General features: G+C 37.0%; 1 protein-coding gene across 1 annotated transcript; it reads left to right on the top strand.

Moving 5' to 3' along the window:
* The first annotated feature begins 21,500 nt into the window (after positions 1-21,500).
* LOC127123213 (uncharacterized) lies at positions 21,501-23,006 on the top strand. Its single transcript, XM_051053456.1, has one exon. The coding sequence runs from the start codon at positions 21,501-21,503 to the stop codon at positions 23,004-23,006; it is 1,506 nt and encodes a 501-aa protein (XP_050909413.1).
* The last annotated feature ends 442 nt before the right edge of the window (positions 23,007-23,448 follow it).

Here is a 23,448-nt window from a genome sequence, read left to right as displayed (position 1 = left end):
GTGGTGGATTTTATCTGTGATGGTTCATCCCCGAGTGGTATGCTTGTTGTGATGTTCACCACTCTCCCCTTCAGCGGAAGAGCGATTATTTTCTCCTGAGCAGGTGTGATTTCCTTGGTGAGTTTGGTACTTGGTGTCGGATCACCAAATTCCTCTTATATCCCTCAGATGGATCCCCAGTAGAGTTGCTTTTGTGGCAGTTTTTGCCTGTGCATTGAACTCATTTTCCCAGCTGAGACTGATGATTCATCCCTGCAGAGATTTTGTTGTCTCTGATCCCCGACAGATTGGATATTCTCTGGTGATCCTGGCTTTCTCTCTTGAGATGTAGTACCGGGTGGTTGATTCCTGGACCTGTGTGTGTTAGATATGTCTGTTTGTCAGCATTCATCAAACATAAATCACGCATATACATGCATAATTATAACATTCAGATATTCATGTTGCATTCTTTGCCATATATCGTTGTTTGTTATCTCCTGCTATTTGGTGATATATATTTCCCCAAGCAGATGGGTGTGTCTGATCTCTCAATATAGAGTCAGCCCCTTAAGCAGAAAGTGTTTATCTTTCCTGCCATTCCCCACTGAGTTATATCCTCGTGGACGACGCTTGTTTCTGCTTCCTCCCAACATATATATTGGGATGGGTTCCCCTATTGAGTTATATCCTCATTAGGATGAGTCTTGATTCAGTTTGCCTTTTTGGTTTGATCCTAAATTAGCCTCATGTGACTGTCTTTGGTGTTTCCCTATGGTAAATGAATAATTGCTCAGTAATCAATAATTATTCACCTTATCCTCAGCGGAGTTTGTGGCTTTCTACCCTTATACCGGTGGTTATAAGTCCTATTTCTGTGGTTTTCTACCTTTATACCGGTAGTTGTAAATCCTACTTGCTTCCCCTAGCGGAGTTTGTGGTTTTCTACCCTTATACCGGTAGTTGTAAATCCTATGTTCCTCCCCTTGCAGAGTTAATCTTTGTTGTTCATCCTTGTTGATGACGGTTACTCTTCCGTGGTTTTCTACCCAGTATCCGGTAGATGTAATCCCCTCCTTGATGGTTATCTTCATCCAGTATTCGATGTTGATATTCCCTCTTTTTCCTGGATAATTGCCTTGCGCTCGCAATTTATTCCCAGCGCGTCATCTTTCGTCTACCCTGTTGTTGTTGGTAACGATTGTTTCTCTCCTGGAATTGGTCATCATTATATACCTAGTTTTGGTATCCCGATGCCTTTTCTCTTTTCGGTTGATTTATCCTTTATTAACCCAGTAGCCGGTTATGGATAATCTTCCATGCGAGTATGTTATCTACGTTCTGACGGTAATAGATAGTATATCTCATGCACTCTCTGGTCGAAGCTTTTGTTTTTCCCCAGTTGAGTAAGATTCATTCTCCCTTTGCAGATTTAACCATTGTTGTTCATCCTAGTTGATGACGGTTACTCTTCTGTGGTTTTCTACCCAGTATCCGGTAGATGTAATCCCCTCTTTGACGGTTATCATTATCCAATATTCGGTATTGATATTCCCTCCTTATTTTGGATAATTGCTTTGATTAAGCAATTTTATCCCCAGCGGGTCCTCTTTCATTTGCCATTTGCCGGTGATGTTTGTTGCTCCCCTTGATTGGTCATCATTATATACCTAGTTTTGGTATCCCGATGCCTTTCTCTTTCGGTCGATTTATCCTTTATTAACCCAGTAACCGGTTGTGGATAATCTTCCATGCGAGTATATTATCTATGTTCTGACGGTAATAGATAATATGTCTCATGCACTCTTTGGTCGAAGCCTTTTGTTCTTCCCCAGTCGAGTAAGATTCGTATCCCTGTTTTTGGAATCGAATGTCCATCCCATAATCGAGTTTGCGTTTTGCCCTCTTTTTGGATGATGAGTGTTTTGGGAATATTCCCCAATTCACGCTTTGGTTGGTCACCTATTATATGCCCAGTAACCGGTATCCCTGGTGTTCCTTCCTTCTGCTCCCTATTATGACTTTGGTCCACTGTGGAGTCAGATTTTCCTGAGTTGAGATATACCTTTTAGGTCTTCCTCAGATGATTTGGTTGATTGATATCTCTCACCCTTATACCGGTCTTAGATATTCATTCTTCCCGAGCTTGTTGTTCTCTCACCCTTATACCGGTGATTAGATCACATGTCTCATTGAGCTTGTTACCCAGTAACCGGTAACACCTCATCTCGCTGCTTCTTCAGGAGAGTCTCTTTAGACATCCCCAGCGAAGTCCCTTAGTGGATTGTTTTTGTCCAGATTTTTTATCCGAGGTATCCATTGCGGATAGTTTTGTTGTGTTGGCATATTCCCCAATACATGCATTTTCCCCGGCAGGGATATTTTGTTCAAATCTTTCCCCAGCGTGAGTCTGGATTTTTATCCGAAGTATCCATTGCGGATAGTTTTGCTGTGTTGGCATATTCCCCAATACATGCATCTTTGAGTCAGCTCGAGTCTTTCCAATGGATTTATTCCCTTTGGAAACTCTGTTCCCCAGCTTTGAGTCGTGACCTGCTCACGCGGTTTCAGTCCTTTACTCCCCAAGTTCCGAGTCGTGACCTGCTCACGCATTTTCTTTTCTATCCCCATAAGAGTCCCCGGTAGAGTCTCTGTTCCATGGAGTGAATTACTCCTATGGATTGTCAATTTCTCCGGATGTCTTTTCTTCTTTGTGGACACATATCCCCACAGAGTTTGTTTGTTTTGCATACATACATTTGCATTATGAGGTCTCTTAGGGACCAAAATTTGTCTCTTTGTTATTATTTAAGCCCATTCTACCTCGTCGAGACGAAGATTTTAACCTTCACTTCTCCGGCTAGAATGACCTTAAATAGGGGCATCTGTAAGACCCCAATTTTGTCCCTAAGATCCCTCATGGTATCATAACATTGCATTGCATAGCCTCAAGGATCATTGAGCATCTTGGCTCCCTTTCCCTTTGGGTAGGGATATCTTGTGAGTGGTTTGAGATCACCAAGCATGCTTGAATTGTATATCATTGCTTTTCTTGTTTTATTCACTAACCAAAAGCACAAAAATATGTCATTTACATCTTTTGTTTGTAGCTTAAGCAATCACCAGGTCAAGAGCTTCAAGAAGATCCTTTGTGTAAGAGATGAGGTATTTTTCTTGGGATGAGGACCACATGATTATTATAACTAGCTTACATGAGATAGGGTTCCATTTTGAAGCAATTTCACCAAGTGGTAAAGGCCCAAGTTAATCAAGACATTTCAAGGTCATCTGAGGACCAAAAGTAAACTGTGCAATCAACTGAGGGCTATGAGGTGGGGAAATGAGTTGAGACACCTAAATCATGTTCAAATGAGGTCTATTCTTCATTCTAAACTTCCATCTTGAAGATTCAAAGGTCATGGAAAAAGTTACTAAAAAGGGAAAATGACCTATAATTCAAAGTTTCCAAATTTGGCAAGTTTTTGGTCCACATTCAACTTGACTTGTCAATGTCAAAGAAGTTTCAAATGGACTTTTGGTGAACATGAAAGTTGTAGATCTTTGTCTCCCCTTTCCAAAAAGTCTTAATTCATGTCCATATGATGAATGGTTGAGAAGTTATGGTCATTTGATCACAAGGTGTGCATGGAAATTCAAAATGGCCTAACTTTGGATACAAAGCTCCAATTTGGTCCATTCTTTTTGCAAAATGCTCCTCATGTTCAAGACATCTCAAATTGACCTCATTTGGTTCAATTGTGCAAAAGAATCATGGCCAAATGCTCATTATTTCACACATGTGCATTTTGAAAAAAATATTCAACAATTCATTTTTGGCTTAAGGTGTAAGCAAAATAACAATTCCATCATGACCATTGAATGATTTTGAGTGGATTCAGACCCTTGCATGAGAAAGAGCACGTGCAATATGGCCATGCTAGCTTCATTTGCATTTTTGCAAGATGCTTGAAATCTCCTTAATCTTGATTAGCATTTGGCTTAAGTGATTAGCAGCATCATTAGCATGGGATATAAAAGCTCAAACCCTAATCATAACTGAAAGAACAAGCATTTTCAGATCTGAAATTTGAAACTCCCTCCATTTTTCTCTCACTTCGAATTTCATTTTTCTCCACACAAACACCAAAAATTATTGCATATTCTTGATCATCATACTTCATTGATCAAGAATCATCATCTGTTTGTTGCAATTGAGCCAGAATTTGAGCAGTTCATGTACATGAGCATGGCAATGGAATTTGAAAATTGAAGAAGAATCAAGTGGTTTCAAGTGTTCCTGTTTGCACAAAGCTTCAAGGCAAGGTCAAAGGAGTAGATCTGGAATTGTAGAACGCTTGAGAGCACGATTTCAGCAACCTTTAATTCCAGGTGATGCAAATTCGATCCTCTCCTTTTGCTGTTTTCTTGATATAGATGTGTAGATCTTGATTGGTAGAGCATGTACATGTGTTTAGATTTTGATTTGGTTGAGAATTGAGCATGTATGATGAACTGTAAGTTTTGATCTCAATAATGAGGTAGAGCATGTACATGTGTTTAGATTGTAGCTCTAGCGTCTGTAATTTCTTAGGGTTTGTGCCATGTGGATGCTGCGTGTGCGCTGGCATGGATGAATGATTGGTAAGGATGCGTTTGACTGAGCCACGCGAGCGGTTGAATGCTGACCGTGCATGCCAACGCGTTTAATGAAACGCAGCGCTTTGATGTTTGAATGTGAGCCTTAGATCTCATAAGCACGCCTTATCCAACGGCTGTGGTATTTTCTGGTTTTATTCAAATATTTGAATTTCCCTCCATTGTTATTTGTTTATTTCATTTGTTTGGCTGTTTTGAAAAATTCATAAAAGAATTCAAAAATGATCCAAATGAGCTCCAATTGTTTTTCATAGTTTTGTTTTGATGTCTAGTTTTTTATGGTATTAATTTCATGAATTGTTGATTTCTGGTTTTTTATTTGTGAATTTTTGATTGAACCTTGTGCTAAATTGATATGTTGCCTTCAATGCCTTGTGAAATTCTATATGTTGAGCCATTTGATCCCATCTTTTGCATGCTTGACATTCACACATGATATGAATTTTTGGTCACTGGTTTGGAATTTTTCTCATAAGCTATCATCCTTTTTGACACATAGAGAATAATGTGACAATTAGTGTCACATTTTTGACATTGAATTGTTACATTTTTGTTCATATGTCATTTGAACCTTTCTGGATTTGATCTTTTGCATATTGCTTGTTCATGACATGAGGAACTTGTATGAAAAATATCAAAGTCATTGCATGCATTTCTGTTTTGATTTGAATTTTCTAAATTGGAAGTTCACTTTGTGCATATTTTGTGATCATTGCATAGCATAGGCCATTTGAGATATTTTCTTATTGAATTGATGCTGGTCCTTTTGAGGACATTAAATGGAATGTTTGAATGTGCATTATGTGGAAGATTGAGTTCTGTTTTGATCATTTGGTTTGGTTTTGAACTTAGTCTTTGTACTAGTGTTTTGTACATAAACTAACTGTGCTTTGTGTTTCAGGTTTGGACATTTAGCATTGATGGTTGATTTGTTCTCACTTTGTGAGATGCAAATGATTTGAGTTCTAACTTGTGTTTGTTTTGTAGGATTTTAAGTAATGTGCTTGAGCTCATGAGTTCATTTGAATGCTTGGGCATTGTTCATTGAATTGTGTAATTGTTGGAAGGATTCACTGTTTGTCTGTTGGTTTTATATCTGAAATATTAACTATTTAGTCTTTGTACAGGTACCTTAGTTGCTTGCTTGATTTTGCTTTTGCTTAAGCTTTGGATTATGGTTGACACACCACTTAGGTAGTTATCTTCTTACTTCATGTAGTCTGGAAGTCCTGTCACCTTTTTGGCAGGCATTTTGCTGGAAAGTCCTCCTTCAGAGGCTCTGTTTGTGTTTGTTTACAATTGTGCCAAAGACCTCCAAGAGAGGCATGTGTTACTTGATAAGTCCTCCAAGAGTTGAGGCAATTGACGGATACAAGGGATTAGTATCCAATCCCCCGTTATTCAGTGAGTCGTTCTTTATGCTCGCACTACGTGCTGGTGCTTCTGAACATGTACCCAAGATCTTTGTCCAGTGTTTGTCAAGTGGAATAGGATCTCACTTTCTGGATCCCCACACTTTCTTTGTCATGAGCTCACCCCGGCCAGGGTTAAGAGCATGAGGTCTCATCCTCATTACCTGTTTGATCAGCTTCACCCTAACTTTCAATGTTAGTGGTTAAGAGCTACAAATTACCCTTGTATAGTTTGGCTTGTTTGTCGAGGTTGACATGACCCCTCTTGACTAAAGCCCACCCATTGTTTGAAGCCTCTTGTATGTATATAGTGTGTGATGATTGTTCATTTGTATTGATGTTTGATGTGTGCTCTTGAACTAGGAGTTTTCCCTTTGAGCTTAATTTGAAGATCATTATCATGTTCATCCATGTGGAAGTTACAAGATACATTGAGGATCTCTTATGAGACTTATGTGATTGCTTTTACTTTGTGCTTGCTTATTCCAAAGGATGGGATCTACTTGGATCATCTATATGATCTCAAGAGAGGAACTCCTAGTGTGGTTTCATTTCTAAACCTTCTCCTTCATCTCTCCATTCTAACCCAAACCAAAACCTTTTTGTGCAAACATTTGACTTTTGTTTTCAACATTAGAAACCTAAGCCTTATGCTTTTGATTTTCAAACTTTCTTTTCATAACACTCATTTTGAATTGAATCTTTAAGTCAACTTTGACCATTTTTGTATATACTTCTAATTGGTAAATATAACCCATTCAAATGTTTCTTTTGTGGTTTCAATGTCCACTTCTTAATCCAAATTTTCCATAACCTTTAGCTATTAGGTTTGAGTTATCTTTGTGGTAGATGTAATACTCACCTTTATCCTCAGTGATTGACAATGAGCCTTCCATGCTTATTATAGGGTTAAGCCCTCACTAGCATGTTGAAGCTATCCTCACATAGTGGATTTGTGGTTTTTGATATCCGTGGTTGTTGAGAAATTGGTAGAGCCACCAGCTGTGGTATCAATCAACTGTTTGGTATTTATTTTGAGACCATTCACAAACATCTGCATCTGTTCTGTTGGATCCATATTATGAGTTGGGAAGGCTACCAGAACCCTTTTGAATCTCTTGTAGGCATCTCCCAAGGATTCCCCGTCTTTCTGCTTAAAATTCAGAATTTCATACCTCTTCCTCAGAAAAACCAACACTGGAAAATACTCATTCAGGAAGGCTTTTTCCATCTCTTCCCAAGATGTAATGCCACCGGCTGGGAGAGAATATAACCATTCTTCGGCTTCTTCCGCTAAGGTGAATGGGAACATTCTCAACTTCTTAGCTTCCTCGGTGTGCCCATCAATTTTTAGAGTGTTGCTCATGGTCAGAAACCTCTGCAAATGCTTGTTTCCATCTTCATTTGCCTTTACAGTGAAATGCTTTCTTTTAAGTTGATTAATAGTACTAGGATGTAACTGGAAATTATCCACATTTACTGGTTGGTTGACAATTGTTAATCTTTCGGTTGGTGCATTTGCGCCTCCGTAGTCACCCAACAGTCTTTCTGGTGGCGGTGGATTCTCTCCCGTTATTTCGATCCCTCTCTCCGAACCTGAGTTTGAACCTGAATGAATGTAAGGTTGTTCTTCTTCTGATTCTAGTCTTACCAATCGAGCTTTCCTAAGTCTTGCCTGGAAAGTTCTTTCGATTTCTGCATCAAAAGGAAAATTATCTGAGGCCTTACCTCACATACAAATATCAGACACAAATTAGTTGATAATGATTGAAATAAATAATTAAAAGAATGGAGAATAGATTTTAGTTGCAGAGCAACAAAACTTCAATTGAAATAATTTAAAATTTATATTTGGTAGTCCCCGGCAACGGCGCCAAAAACTTGATCGGGAAAATAACAAGTGTACTATTTTTCCAATATAGTAATAATAGGGACGTTTCCCAAATATCGATCTCAAGGACTGCGCAGTAATATGAGTTTAAATTGTGATTCAATTAAACAAAACAAATAGTTGAAGGTTTGTAATAAGTCACTCTCTAACTGAATTAGAAGTAATATAGAATAAAGCTTTTACACAATTTATAAAATTATGCCAAGAATGGTGTATGATTATCTCATATAATGACTTTGAATGTATATCTCCTCAAACAGTTAAAAAATGCAATTACCAGATCTTAAAATTGTTTCCTCCTAAAACCTTAGAGGGAAACCTTTGGTCATTCATTATAATCTCTAAGTCCTTAGGTGATTACAATGAAACCAAGCCTTTTGAAATAACAAGATATAACCAGTAATTATAGGGTATCCCTAGTCCTAAGTGATATCTACTACAGTTTCACTGTGCAAAAACCTTAACAATTGCAATCCTGCAAATTGTTAACCATATAACAATCCTTATTTTTCTGATAATGAAAGCATTAAAAACATTGCACAATGAAATTGACACACAAACATAATATTGAAGGAATTACAAATTCATAGTCATTACACGATCAAATCAGGGACACCCCCTGGCATTGGGGGGTTTAGCCACTCATATTATTCAAAGAAGATACAATATATAATTTAGACATTACAAGAATAAGAGGATTCTGTTGATATTCAATCGCATCCGCTCTTGAAGGACCTCCGTTCTCCATAACTTTTGATCATTCCAATCTCAATCGTACCAATTCTCTATCGTGTAAAAAGTCCCTGTTCCCTGTCTCCAAAAGTCCCCTAAATAGTTACTGATCAAATATTTGATGTAGAAAATGTCCAAAATGCCCTTCGGGATCAGCAATGCCAAAATATTGGGAAAATTAGAAGATGAGGCGTCCAAGCTAACACTGGTCGTGCCAAGAAACACGGCCGGCCATGTTGGATTACTGTTGCCAACTCTCCAAACGCCCCTGCCAGAACTGCTAACACGGGCCGTGTCAGCTGACACGGGCACTCATGTTAGCTCCCTGTTTTAGTTGTTGGGCCTCCTCTTTCTTCTTTCCCCTGACACGGGCCATGTCAGGTAACACGGGTGGCCGTATCAGGGTTACTGTAACTTTAAAATTCTTTTTTCGATGAGCCCGGAACGCCCGATTCCCTTGGTGAGTCTTTGGGTATTCTTGCTTGCACCTGAAACCAACCAAACTACCAAAAGGAGGCATAAAATGGAGTACATTGACGAAAACCGAAGATAATAATCAAAACATAATGGAAATGCAAACATCTAATTTACTACACAAAATAATATAAACAGGTAAAATAAGGTGTTACCGACTTCATGAATTTATGCCGAATGAGTGTCAAAAAACAAGTAGAATTGGAGACTGATCAATTCCCTGAGACTCATATTAAACTCAACAGGTTCTAACATATGGTAAAGTTCGTTTGAACAACTTGAAAGCATGCATAGGACTTGTCCCTCTGTGGCTTTTCTTGACCCAATCTTTTGGGTCTTTGAAAAGGTTTCCCTTAGAAGGAGTTTGTAAGCAGCTTGACATGACTTGACCTTGAAATGGCTTGCCCCAATGTTTAAATATTTTAAGGGGTCCTTAACTAACCGACTCTTGGAGTGGTAAACTTCTGATTGACTGTCCTTTGGAGAGTTGGACTCATTGAGATCTTTGTGGTAACTCGCCCTAGTCTGAGTCTTTGAAGCGATTTGCTCTTAAGTAACTGATTCTTGGGGTGGTTGGCTCGGGTTGACTGATACTCAAAGTGATTTTCCCCTGACTGGTTTTTTTCACATGATCAAGTTCCTCAACTGACTGCATACTGTTGGGATTCCTTTGATGTTAAATGCTGACTTGTAGTTAAAGTAGTTCATTCAAAAATGGTAATTTTAATGCAGTGCTTATGCAAAATTTTGAAATCAGTTTATTCAATCAACTTTGTGAGATATAATAAACGGGTTAATGATCAGAATGTGAGGTTGATCTAGCAATTCACATTGTGCAAGGTGGTGTGATCAATGTTGGTGTAAGCCCTAGAGGCCAATACTTTTGGTACTTGTAACGAATTATTTATTAATAATAAAAGGATTTTTTCTTTATTATGTTTGTTTAATAAAGTCCCTAGAATATCTAGTCGGTTTAATGTATCAAGTGTAACTTAATCATGAGATCCCATTAAACATAAGGATATTATTCTTAAAGTATATGTAGTCGAGCATTGTTGTGAAGTGGGATAACATTAAAGCATTAAGACTATTATGTATATAGACTGATGATCACATCTCATGGATCATGGATAAGGAGTTATCAAGTCTTAAACATAAGTATGAATATAAGGAGTAATATTTATATTGGATTGACCCGCTATGAGAATACTATATAGAATGTTATGCAAACTGTCATAAGTTATTCTCATGGTGATAGTGGTGTATACAACTCTTCGACCTGAAACCACTATGGACCCTAGATGTAGAGTCGGGTGCTTTATTGTTAATCAAACATTGTCCGTAACTGGATGACCATAAAGACAATTGATGGGTACTCCACGAAGCATGTTGAGGGACATGAGTGACCTAGATGGAATTTTCCCATCCTGCGTAACAGGATAAATGTCTAAGGGCCCAATATTGAATTGGACAAGGATGACACGGTCTATGCCTTATGTTTAATATAGACATAAGGGCAAAAGGGTAATTGTACATAGAAGTATTATCACAAAAAAAGGGATTTGTCAAATCACATGACATTTTCGTGCCTTGGGTAGCAGTGATGTGTTGCTAGATACAACTCACTGTTTATTATGTTAAATATGTGATTTAATATAATTGTCAATGTCACAAAAACCTACAGGGTCACACACAAAAGGACGAATTGATGAGAGATATAGTAAATAAGGAACACCATAAGGTACGGTGTACTTAAGTGAATCATGGAAACTTGTAAGGTACGATGCACTTAAGTAGAATGTAAAATATGGTAAGGTACCACGTGCTTAAGTGATTTTTTGGTATACCATAAGATATGGGCCACATACACTTAAGTGGACTTTTTAGCTTGCATCCCACACGAGTGGTTCTATAAATAGAACCCTTGTGCAGAAGCATTTCATTAGATGAAATTTCGTTTCTCTCTTTCTCTCTCTGTCTCTCTCTCTCTCTCTCTCTCTCTCTCACTCTCACTCACTCAAAGCCTTCATTCATAGCAACTAACACTGAGACTGAAGAAATCCGATCATGTGGCCTGAGTAGAGGCGTTGTCACCATTCAATGTTTGTGATCACTCCTTAGATATGCATCAAAGGTTTCAATCACCCCAAGAGGTAACGATTTTTATCACTGATCATACCCATTCGTAAGGATCACTAAAGGAGAAAATTTTAATTTCCGCTGCATTTTGGACTTATCAGGGCGTGAGGTTGACGCTCACCACTAAGTTTCTATCTTGAAAGGGTATGTACTTGTTGTCAATCAACTATTGTACTTTAGATTTTAAGGCTTTGTAGTCCTTGATCGAGTGCCCTATTAATCCAACATGATATCCACATTGTCATACCCTAATTTTCAACCCTAAGATACCACCATCATTTGTATCATTTGCATGACATCTAGCATCTTTGCACTACTAACCTATTGAAAATACAAAAAGATTTTCTACTTTGTTTGTCTTAAGCTAGGGTTTTGCACCAAGAGCTTTCAAAGATTGATCAATCAAGACTTCGCATGAGTTTTAACATTTAAAACTCCTCATCCTTCCCAAGTAATCAAGTGACTTCCATCAATAAGAATCGATTTCAAGATCATTCGATCTCAAGTTCATCAAGCCACAATTCATCTGACACACAAAATTAAGGTTTGGGTCAAAGTCAATTTAATATTGGCTTTATGACCAAAGCATGATTCTATGGCTTGAGGCATGATCCAAGGTATTAAAATGTGTACTCATAACCCACTCATACAATTCATATGGATCAAGAGGTTAGGTTCATAAGCAGATGAAAGTTTGAACACAACTAATGAAAAAGTCAACAAATGCTTAAGGTCAAAGTTTGACTTTTAAGATTTTTGGTCAACTATGGACTTTTCAAGTCAAGGATTATGAAAATATGATCATTGAAGTCATATGATCAAGAGTAAATAAGAAATTTAAGGTTACTTGCAAAAAGGGCAAGATTTGGTTTTGAAATTTTTTCTAAGTTATGAAAAAATACATGTCCAAGTACCCAACTTTCCAAGGCCATAACTTATGATCCAAACCACCATTTTCTTTGCTCCAACGAACATATTAAAGAACTTGCTTCATACTTCAACTTTGTCCCAGGTGATAAAACCTTAAAAAATTCACGAATAAGGAGATATGGGACCATGAAGTGGATGATTCATTTGTTTGTCAAGTGGTAAAACACTTAGTGAAATTTTCAGCATGCTGACCTAGTCAAATGACCAACTTTATGCCAATTTTTCACCCAGATCCCAACTGATTCAAGAAAAGTGATCAACATGAAAATTATAGAGCATGGTCTTAGCTTTCCAAAAATTCTAAGAGCATGAAATTATCATATTTGAGCTAGGAGTTTTGAAGAGTTGAAGTTGGCTCTGCAAATCTGAATTTTGGGTCATTTTCATGACAAATTCATCATGTAACCTTGAACCAAAGCTACATGATCTTGCTTTACAGGCTATCTTGCTTCTAAATCTCACCTTAATCATAAGATTACACAAACATTTGATGCATTACACAAGGGATTGAGTCATTAACCAGGTCTTGATGCCATATTTGGAAGGTTTTGCAAAAAGCTTCATATCCATTTTGATAAAGGCCAACTTTTCCAACCACTCTTGCATTGAGCTTCTAACTTGTTTGTTCTGATCATACTTAACCTCTAAACCAGAAGCGACATCCTAAAAGTACATCTAAGCTCATTCTTTCACTCCACCTTTTCATCATGATCCATTATGTTTTGTTGTGCAAAATGAAACTAAGTCACCAAACTAGCATTCCAATTGAACCAAGATTGATTTCTACAAGTTACATGAACCATATGGAGCCCCTATAAATAGAGAGACAAGCCTCATAACTCAATACACCAAAATTGACACAAAGACTCCATTGTAGCAAATTCTCCAAACCTCAAACTTCCAAATTCCATTGTGCTTGTGTTTTCTCCAAACCAACACTTCAAACAACTTCTAAACATCCATTAGAAGTTGTCCAAACACTTGAGCTACTTCTGTAACAGCCCTAACATCATCTTCCAAATCAAATTTTCATAACTTGCAACTTTATTTGGAAAGGAAGAACCAAGCACTCTCAGCTCAAGCCAGGCATTCAAACACCTTCCTAGAGGTGTAAGGAAGTTGTTCAAATCATAAAATCATATCTGAAACACCCCTACTCCAAAGGATGATTTTCATTTTTGAGGTATGTATTCATTTCTGCAATTTATGATTTAAGGCACCATTTTGCATCATTCTTGTTACCATTACACTTGCCAAGATGCCAGGAACAAAACCCCTATGATCATTGGTCTTAATCGAAGATATTTGGAATTTAATTTTAAATTCAATTTTTAGGGTTCATATGCATTTTGTTTGATTTCTGGATATTTATGAAAAATAAATGAAATTGGTGAGTACCATTAGATTCCTTGCGATATTCTAAGTAGTTTTAGTCTTTACAACTTTTGATTTCGTTAAGAATTGAGAGAGTTAGAGCTTTGACAATATGTGAAAATGGTGGAAACTATGGACTACGGGATGAATGAGGAAGATGAAGTTTGGAGCCATTTTTTAAATTTTAAAAGTCACTTTAATATATATTTTAATTGATGTAACTGAATACATGAATTGACATTGCTCCCCAGTGGTAAAACACTGGTTTGTTAAGTCACTAGGTGTGGGTTTGAATATGGGTAGTGTAATGATTTTTTGTTTTCACTTGTTAAATATTCATTTTTCTTCATAACTTCAAATATCCATAACTTCATGATCCCTTAACATTTTTGACCCATTCTTTTTGCCATGTGTTCATGAGAATGTCTATTTTATGATGACACCAAAAAAAATCCCAAAAATATTATTTATTTCACCACTTTTGATTGGATGGAAAACATGTGTTTTAAGTGTTTTTTTAAGGCTCCTAATTGATTCTTTCAGCTTATGTCTTATTTGTTCTTGATGTTGAAAGTTTATATGATTAAAACACACTCTTTTAAATGTTGATTGTTATCCTTAACATGTTTGAACTTGATTATTTTCATACAATGTATCGATTGATTCACCTTGAAAACATGTTGAATGAATGGTTAGGAGGTGATTAGGTTTCCACTTAAGTTTGGTCTTATCATGAACTTTGATTCAAGTATAATGTTTATTTTGTGAAGACTTATAATGTGATGCATGTTTTACCTAAATTGATTCATGTTGTGTTTACCATGTACCAATGAATGCTTTTACCACATTGTAGCGGTGTATTCGTCACTTTATGATTTATTGATTAAATCAAAAGCAAAACATACAAAGAATCGAGTCGCCACCTCACTTTTATTTATCCAAAGGAATGGCTAAAAAGCGAACAAAAGCCTAAGAAGTTTTACACATAGAAAACTAATGAAAAGATCAGAGATCTGGGTAAGGGGTTAATTACGCAATGGGAAGGTGTTAGGCACCCAAAACGTCCTAGGTACTCCTAGGGAGCCCTTTTCACACTTGTTGTACGAAATGTTATTTGTTTATGAATTATTTATTGTGCAAACATGGATTGAAGGGATGAGAAAAGAATATACAAGTTATTATTTTTGTGTTTGAACGGATGAACCCGTTGCCTACGTGCCTTTCCATGGAAGGTAAGGATCAAAATGCCGTAGTTCGGCTAAAAGATTTCCAAAAGTATGGGTGGATTCATTTTAAAACAAAAGCCCTAAGGTCTTTCGTTATCCACGGGAGAAAACTCAACCTTATACAAACAACAAGTCCACCATGTGAGAAAAGCTTCAACTTGCTAGTGAGGGGTTAACCCTATAATAAGCAAGGAAGTCTTACAATTCAATCACTAAGGACAAAAGGTGAGATTAACATCAACCAACTAGGATAAATCAAACCTATGGCTAATGTATGAAAACTTATCAAGAATGGACAAAGCCACAAAACAATTGAATGAGTGGAATTAATCAATTAGAATTTGTTCACAAAAGATGATCAAGATATGATTAGAATTCAATTCAAAAGAAGTATTATGAAAATGAAGTTTGAAAAAATCAGAGGCTTAAGGCCTAGGTTTCTAATTTGAAAAGAAATGAAAATGTTTGCACAATAGTTTTCAGGTTTTGGGTTAACATGCAAATGGAGGTTTAAAGAAACAAAAAGGTGGGAGAGTGAGGAAGTAAAACTTTTTAGATGTTCACCTCTTGAGATCATATGTAGATGATTCAAGTGATTCCTTTGGAATAAGGCAACAAGCAAATAACAGATGAACAAAGTAAATGGATACCGGATGCCAATCAATGGACTTATTCCAATCTCACAAAACAAAAATGGATACCGGAAGCCAATCAATGGACTTATACCAATCTCACAAAACAAAAAGAAACATGGATACCAGATGCCAATCAATGGACTTATACTAGTCTCACAAAACAAAATGGATACCGGATGCCAATCAATGGACTTACACCAATCTCCCAAAGCAAAATGAAACATGGATACCAGATGCCAATCAATGGACTTATACTAGTCTCACTAAAACAAAGAAACCAGGATACCAGATGCCAATCAATGGACTTATACTAATCTCCCAAAGCAAAAAACAAGGATACCAGATGCCAATCAATGGACTTATTCCAATCTCCTAAAGCAAAGAGCAAACATGGATACCAAATGCCAATCAATGGACTTATACTAGTCTCCTACCATATCATGGGAAACAAATGCCAAGCAATGGACTTATGCTTGCCTCCTCCATGGACAAAATAAAATGTTACCAAATGATGTTTATGAAATGATATACAAGTAATGATGACAAATGCACAAAGGCACACTCAGGCAAATATGCACAGATGAATCAAGTAAACAACAAACAAGTCAATTAGCACACACTATATACAATCAATTAGGCTCAAGCAAGGTTAGGCTTTACAGCCAACTGGAATGGGGTATTTTGAGCTCTTAACCCTAACATTGAGAGTTAGGGTGAAGCAGATGAAATGGAGATGAGGGGTGTGCCTCATAGCTCTTATCCCTGGTCAGGGAGAGCTTTGATCAATGGAAAGGGTGGGAGTTCAGAAAGTTGGAACTCTTCTCCACAAATGGACTCTATAAGATCTTATGTTATTATTCACCATGCATCAACACATGGTGTGAGCAAGGTGAATGACACACTGAGTAGTAGGAGATGGATTACACATCTCTTTTATCTGCCAATTGCCTCATAAGAGGACTTTTCCTGCTTGGCACAAAAATTAAACAATCACAAGCATTGCCTCTTAAGGAGGACTTCAGACAGGTGCCTACCAATAACAGTAGGTCTTCCAGACTACATGAAGATTAGAGATTATACCTAAGTGGTTAAGCAACCAAGCAAAAGCAAAGTTCAAATGAACTTAAAGCAACTTAGGTACCTGTGGAAACACTAAACAGATCAGTACAATACTCAGACAAACAGACGACAGTTAATAAGCAGCAGATGATCTCAATGTGCAATGTGTATAAACCATAGAGCAAACACAAATGAGTGAGCCTCAACCTACAAAACACACAATGTTAGTAATCACAAGCAAACATCAATATTCACATCATGAAGCATCACCAATTATGGGACTTGAATGCTTAACCTGAAATCAAAGCTCAAATATAAGCAACAAACCACTAGGTCAAAGCCTAGGGTCAAAGATGGAGAAAAAATTCAAAACAGGAGCTCAAATTTAACATGAATCAACTTCAATCACATCTTGACACATTCTAAAAGGTCTCACATCAAAATCAATTACCAAAAGCATTTCATAATCAAAAGAAGTTCAAAGCAATTTCAAAGCTCATATGTGATCAACATGAATGAAAAATTCAAATCAAAACAAAAATGATTCAAATAAATCTGGAAAAATTCATGCACATTCAAGACATCTAACACGATCCACATACAAAAAATCAGGGGAATCAGAGATCATTTGGTATGGAAATCACATGGCACAAGTTGAACAAGCAAAGGTGTGACACAAATTGTCACACTAACTTAGCACAAGCATAAAACAGCAATGGAGCATAGGAAAAATACCAAACCACAACCAAAATGTCCAGCAATGTGTCTAGATTCGTCATGCAAAATTTCAGGTTCATTGGATAAGAATCAAGCATTTCACAATGAGATAAGCAAGGCAAGGTCAAATATGCATACATGCTCACATATCCTAGCACCAAATAAACTTCAGCCAAGCACAACTTTGGAAATTATGATCATAAACTAATAGACAAACAGAGGAGCAAGTAGCAAAAAATTGGAGATGAATTGATGCATTTTTCAATTTATTATGATTTTTCTAAGTTGGAGAAAATAATAAAAATGAAAGAAAACACATAGCATGGCATATGGAGGGAAAGGATGAAAATATGAAATGAATTTTGAAAATCTGCCTTGGCCAGGATTCGAACCATGTACAAATTCAAAAAAAAGTGGCGCCAGCACAATGAAACGACGCCATTTCACCAAACCCTAACCAGAGAGGAGTCGACGCAAGGACAGCTATGGTCGACTCAAAGTTGTTGTGCGGTCGACGCAACATTGCTGTATGGTCGACGCATGGCTGAAGATCTTCATCTTCTTCATGAAGAAGAAGATGAACAGTGCACGTGTTCATACCAGTTCCAGAAAATTGTTCCAGAAATCCACAAAAAGCATACCAAATGATTCATCATGTCATGTAGATTCAAGATCAACAATCAAAACATGCAAAAACATCAAAACAAACTCGGATCGAAGAAAATCATTTCAACATGTCAAATATTCAACCATCCATAACTAACTCAAAACAGCACCAAATCACACGATTCAAAGCTCAGATTCATCAGGACAACAAGATCTACAACAATATCCTAATGAATTCAAGAATAATTGAGATCGAAACCTGGCCTCTTGAAGAACAGAAGTTGGAATCGTGCTCCACAAAGCTCAGCAATGCCTCCAATCTTCTCTATAATGCTTGTTGAAGTAATTGATGATGAATTAGAGGCTCCAGGACACACGAATCCAGCTCAATTTGAAAAATCCATGGAACCTTCAAGCTTCGAGTATGGCTCAATATGGCACCAATTGCTCCAATTCCACGTTCAAACTTGCTCAAAAATGCTTCAGGATCATGAATCAATCAAGAGAAATGGCTTTGGTGTGAGGAATTTTGAAAATATTTTTGAGAGAAAAATTTTGTGATTCTTGAATCTAGATCTGAAAAGTGTTGTTAATGGTGAAAACAGTTGAGATTATCCTTATATATCATTTGCTAATGATGCTGAAAATCTGTTTTAACCAAAATTAATCAAGATTAACAAGTTATAAGGTGTATGTGCAAAATGGATTTTCACCCCCATGCATGGAATGCATGTGTGAACAGTGCACGAATCTGACCCAAAACCACTTAAACAAGGCCCATGCAAGCTTATGGATTGGTATTTTATGCCCATGATCAACCAAAATGATCTTATGAAATTTCTTTCAACAACTTCATGAATGAGCACATGATCATGCAAGAAGAATTCATGCCATGTAATGGATGTTTTGGTAACTAGAGGTCATGATGAACAAAATTCTAAAAGAACCACTCATTTTGGAGCTTTGGTTGAAAAGTTATGCCCATTTGAATCTTCAAGCACACTTTTCCATGATTTGATCATATCTCCTCAACCACACATTAGAAATCCATGATCTTGGACATTTTGGAAATGGGAGAGAAATATCTACAACTTTCATGTTCAACAAAATTTCATTTGAAGCTTTCTTGATGATGTAATATTGAGTTGAAGTTGGTCCAAAACCTTTCCATTTTTGGAAAGTTCAAATTATAGGTCACTTGCTATTTTTGGAAATTCTTGACCTGACTTCAAATTCTTCAATGTGAGTGTTTGAAATGTCAAATGAGGCTTGTTTGAACATGAATGAAGTATTTCTAATCACTTCCCACTTCCAAATCCACAATTGACTTTGTAGTTGACTTTCTAGGTCTTCAGTTGACTGGGAAATGTTCTGATGAAATTCAAGCCTCTACCACTTGGGATTTTGCTTCAAAATGACATCATAGCTCATATGAACTCTTGTGAATGATTATGGGGTCCAAATCTTAAGAATGACCACCATCTATTGCTCAATGAATGCCTTTGATTGCCTTGACCTGTTAATGCTCCATCTGCAAGACAAAGGTTAGATGACATATTTTTGTACTTTTTGGTTAGTGATTAGAAGAAAAACAATGATATACAAATGCAAACATGCTTGGTGATCAAGAACCACTCTCAAAAAAAGATGACCCACCCACAGGGAAGGAAGCAAGGTGTCCAATGATCCTTGAGGCAATGCAATGATATGATATGATGCCATGAGGGATCTTAGGGACAAAATTGGGGTCTTACACACGTCAAGTATGATTTTGTCTTCACCATCAATATGTTATGTCTTGTGATGTTGTGTGAAACTTCGTCATGTCTTGTTTATGCTTATCTCAATGCCTAAAAAACCATGTTTAATATTGTCATCCATACCTTGTGATTGCCATTGTATTTATATATATTTTATGCCTTAATGTTAATTCACGTTCAACCTTGTTATTATTTATATCCAATGGAAAGGAATCACGACATTTTTGTCATTTTGTATGTGTGTGTTCATCTTCATTCTATACAACTTTGCTTCCCCTTAATCCAAAAACTTCTAGATACAATCTTAGGTTCCCCTAAATTTAAACCTTAGGATTCTATCTCTCTCTCCTTCTTATAACCACTTTCATAATAAACTTTGACTTAGGTCATTGTTTCCCCTTTTATTTCTTAATAAAATGCTTCAAAACACTTAAACATATTCAAAGATCTTTTCATAAGACCTAAAAAACATATACTTAATTCAAACCCTTTTGCCCCTTTGGCTTTTCCATGTTTAAAACCTTTTCATAAAAGGGTTAGACATGAGTCATCCCTAGTTGAGATTTAAATCTCCTACCCCATAACATTGTTGAGATTGATATTTATTCTTTTCCATTTGGAAGAGGTATGTGGCATACTTGTTGATTCTATATCCAAGTGAGAACCCTTCTTTCAATTTGATGCAAAGATCTATCTTCCACATGTTTGTGGTGGTTTAAATGTGATTTTTCTCATTAAGATGACAATTTGTATCTTTCTCATAAAATCAACCTCAACAAATCCCTTCTTACTTTTGAACCTGAACTACGAGGTTTTGATTCTTCACGGGTACGTAGGCATAAGACTCAACGTCTTTCCAAATCATCAAACAATAAAAAATGTTCTTTTTCTCATCTCCCCAATCATATAGAAAACAATTTTAAACCAAATACATATATCTAAAAGGTTCCTGTAGAGTACTACAGATGATTATGGTACTGATACCTTCCCTTTTCATAACACACCCCCGTACCTTTAGAATCTCCCCCCTTTTTGCTTAGCTTAAGTTTAATATTCTAGCTTTTCATATACATATTGGGTTATTTTTGAATCTTTTCCCATTCCCTTGGATAAATTAAAGTTCGGTGGTGATATTTTGATTCATGAGTCAAGTCTAATCAATAGCTTGGTCTCCGATTCTTCACTACGACAGAAATGGCGACTTTACTAGGGACATAATATTAAGTGGGTGATACATAACTTGTTTATATGTGTTTATTATTATTTATTGCTATGTTTTCTTGGGTTTCATTATGGAGATCTATAAGTGGTGACGAAATCCTAACCTGGATTAGAGAATACAAATAAGATAGGATGGTGGTATAATCAAAGTTACATGTCTGGAGTAATCCTAAGCATGATTAACATATGATATAACCCCGCTCAGTGGAGCCCCCCTTGATTGTAATATTTGTTGTTACGAGTAAATCGTAGTGGCATTATTATCTTTGATCTGGGAGTCTAAGAAACTGAGGACCTTTAGAACCCTTTCAACCCCTCTAAGCCTTTTTAGGATGTAGTGCGGAGATTATTCACGTGTAAGATCTGAGTTAATTGTTACGCGATGCTACACTCAGACGAGTTTCTCTTAAGAATATTATTGGTCTGTGAGAAAGTTGTTAAACCGATAATATCCAAAAGATGGATCTATGACTCTGGGGACCACTTTAGAACCTTATTCTACAAGTACAAAATAAATCTATTAGTTCATACATTGTGGGATGGTTAGACCCTTGGCTCCATGCTTAATGTCAAAACCCTAAACCTGTATTTGTGAAACATTTATTCATGCATTCATGCATCCATAAAAACCTTTTTGCATAAAAATCAAGAAACTCAATCGTTTTCTTTTGCAAATATCGATAGGTAAAATGGAATTAGGAAGGAGGAATACCAAGAAATACACTTTCAAATGTCCTGACTTAACAGAGTTGAAGAAGCTTGGTTCTATGATAGTTAGTCCAGAGGATTTCAAAGCTCAGTATGGAAGACTTATGGGTATCTTGAAGACTAAGGTTGGAGATGGAGTTCTCAACACACTGGTACAGTTTTATGATCCACTCTACCATTGCTTCACATTTCCAGACTACCAGCTTATGCCTACTCTAGAAGAATACTCTTATTGGTTTGGTTTGCCAGTCTCTGACAAATTACTATTCAGTGGTTCAGAGAAGACCCCTACATCAGCAGCTATTGCAGAAGCACTTCACCTAGAAACGTCTGTTGTGAAGGACAACTTCACTAAAAAAGGAGGGATTCTAGGTCTAACCTCTAGATTCCTGTTGGATAAAGCCTTTATCTTTGCAGAAGCAGATAGTAGAGATGCCTTTGAAGCCATTTTTGCTCTACTCATTTATGAAATTGTACTCTTCCTAAACATTGAAGACTTTGTGGATGTTAATGATATACGAATCTTCTTAATTGGTAACCCAGTACCCACATTACTTGGAGATACCTACTATTTTATCCATCACAAGATTAAGAAAGATGGTGGAACCATTCTTTGTTGTGCACCTCTCCTATATAAGTGGTTTATTTCTCACTTGCCCAGATCCAGGCTCTTCGGGGAGAATCCACAGAAGCTCAGATGGTCTCAGAGGTTCATGTCCATTGATCAAGGGAGTATACATTGGTATGACCTCTCCTATGATGTTGGAGTAATTATTAATAGATGTGGTGAATTTCCTAACGTACCTCTCATTGGTGTACATGGGGGAATTAACTACAATCCCATCCTTGCCAGACGCCAGTTAGGATATCCTATGGCAGATAAACCCGACAACCTTCTGTTGTCAGGTTTCTTTTACCTCAACAACGAAGAGAGTTCCGGTTTGAAGGATAGAATCATACATGCTTGGCGCAAAATTCACAGAAAAGGAAAAGACCGATTAGGAAGAAAGAATTGTGTTGCTTTTGAGCCCTACACCCGATGGGTTTGTGCTAGAGCCAATGAACTTAAGATGCCATATGCTCTTGAGAAGCCCTCATTTCCTTATGTTATAACATCATCATCCACCATTCCTATTGAGAATAGAGAAGAGTTTCAAGAAATTTTGGATAGGTTGAAATTGGAAAGAGACATTTGGGAAGGCAAGTACCATGTCTTGAATGATAAGAAGATGAAGATGGAGCAGCAGCTAAAGGAGAAGGATTATTTGATTGAGATTTTGGAACAGCGAGCTGAGAAGAAACAGGAGGAACAAGAAGGTTTACTTCTCTCTAAAGTCCAGCCTTTTCATGAATACTCCAGCATACCTCCCACCTCAGGTGCTTGGAAGGGAATCGTTGACAAGCTTATGATCGAGAATGCTCAGCTAAAGAGGCAGAAAAGGAAGCATCAGCCAGCAGCAGAACCTTCTACATATGAGATTCCTTAGGACTCATAGACTTAGCTGTTTTCCTCTTGTATTGTTTAGGATCGTTGAAATTGTATTTCATCCTTTGTAATCCCTCAGTTGTTTAATAAAAAGAGGTTTTTATTCAGCTTATACCAAATTTTGTCTCTATAATATTTGCAATAAATTATTGAGTTTCTTAAAAATTAAAACTCATATTTTGCATATGCATATCATGCATCATTCAAGCACAAGTTCCTGAATTTCAAGAAACTTACACGTGTCTTCTCCCTCCAATAGTCGAACTGAATCACCAGTACAATACTCGAGCTAGTCGCCGGAGAAGGATGAGTCAACTTGAACAAGAAAACCAAGAGCTCATGGAGGAAGTAATCACCTTGAAAGACAGTTTGGAAAGGCTTACTGCTATGATGGACACTTTGGTGGCTGCTCAGAATCAGTCATCGAACAACTCTCAAGATCC

The sequence above is a fragment of the Lathyrus oleraceus genome, chromosome 2, assembly GCF_024323335.1.
Source record: "Lathyrus oleraceus cultivar Zhongwan6 chromosome 2, CAAS_Psat_ZW6_1.0, whole genome shotgun sequence".
Taxonomy (NCBI): domain Eukaryota; kingdom Viridiplantae; phylum Streptophyta; class Magnoliopsida; order Fabales; family Fabaceae; genus Lathyrus; species Lathyrus oleraceus.
Note: the sequence above shows the minus strand (reverse complement) of the source record. Positions and strands in the feature narration are given on the sequence as shown.

Bases quoted from the DNA above. Each gene is read 5' to 3' on its own strand.
- LOC127123213 (XM_051053456.1), top strand. From the start codon at position 21,501: ATGGAATTAGGAAGGAGGAATACCAAGAAATACACTTTCAAATGTCCT.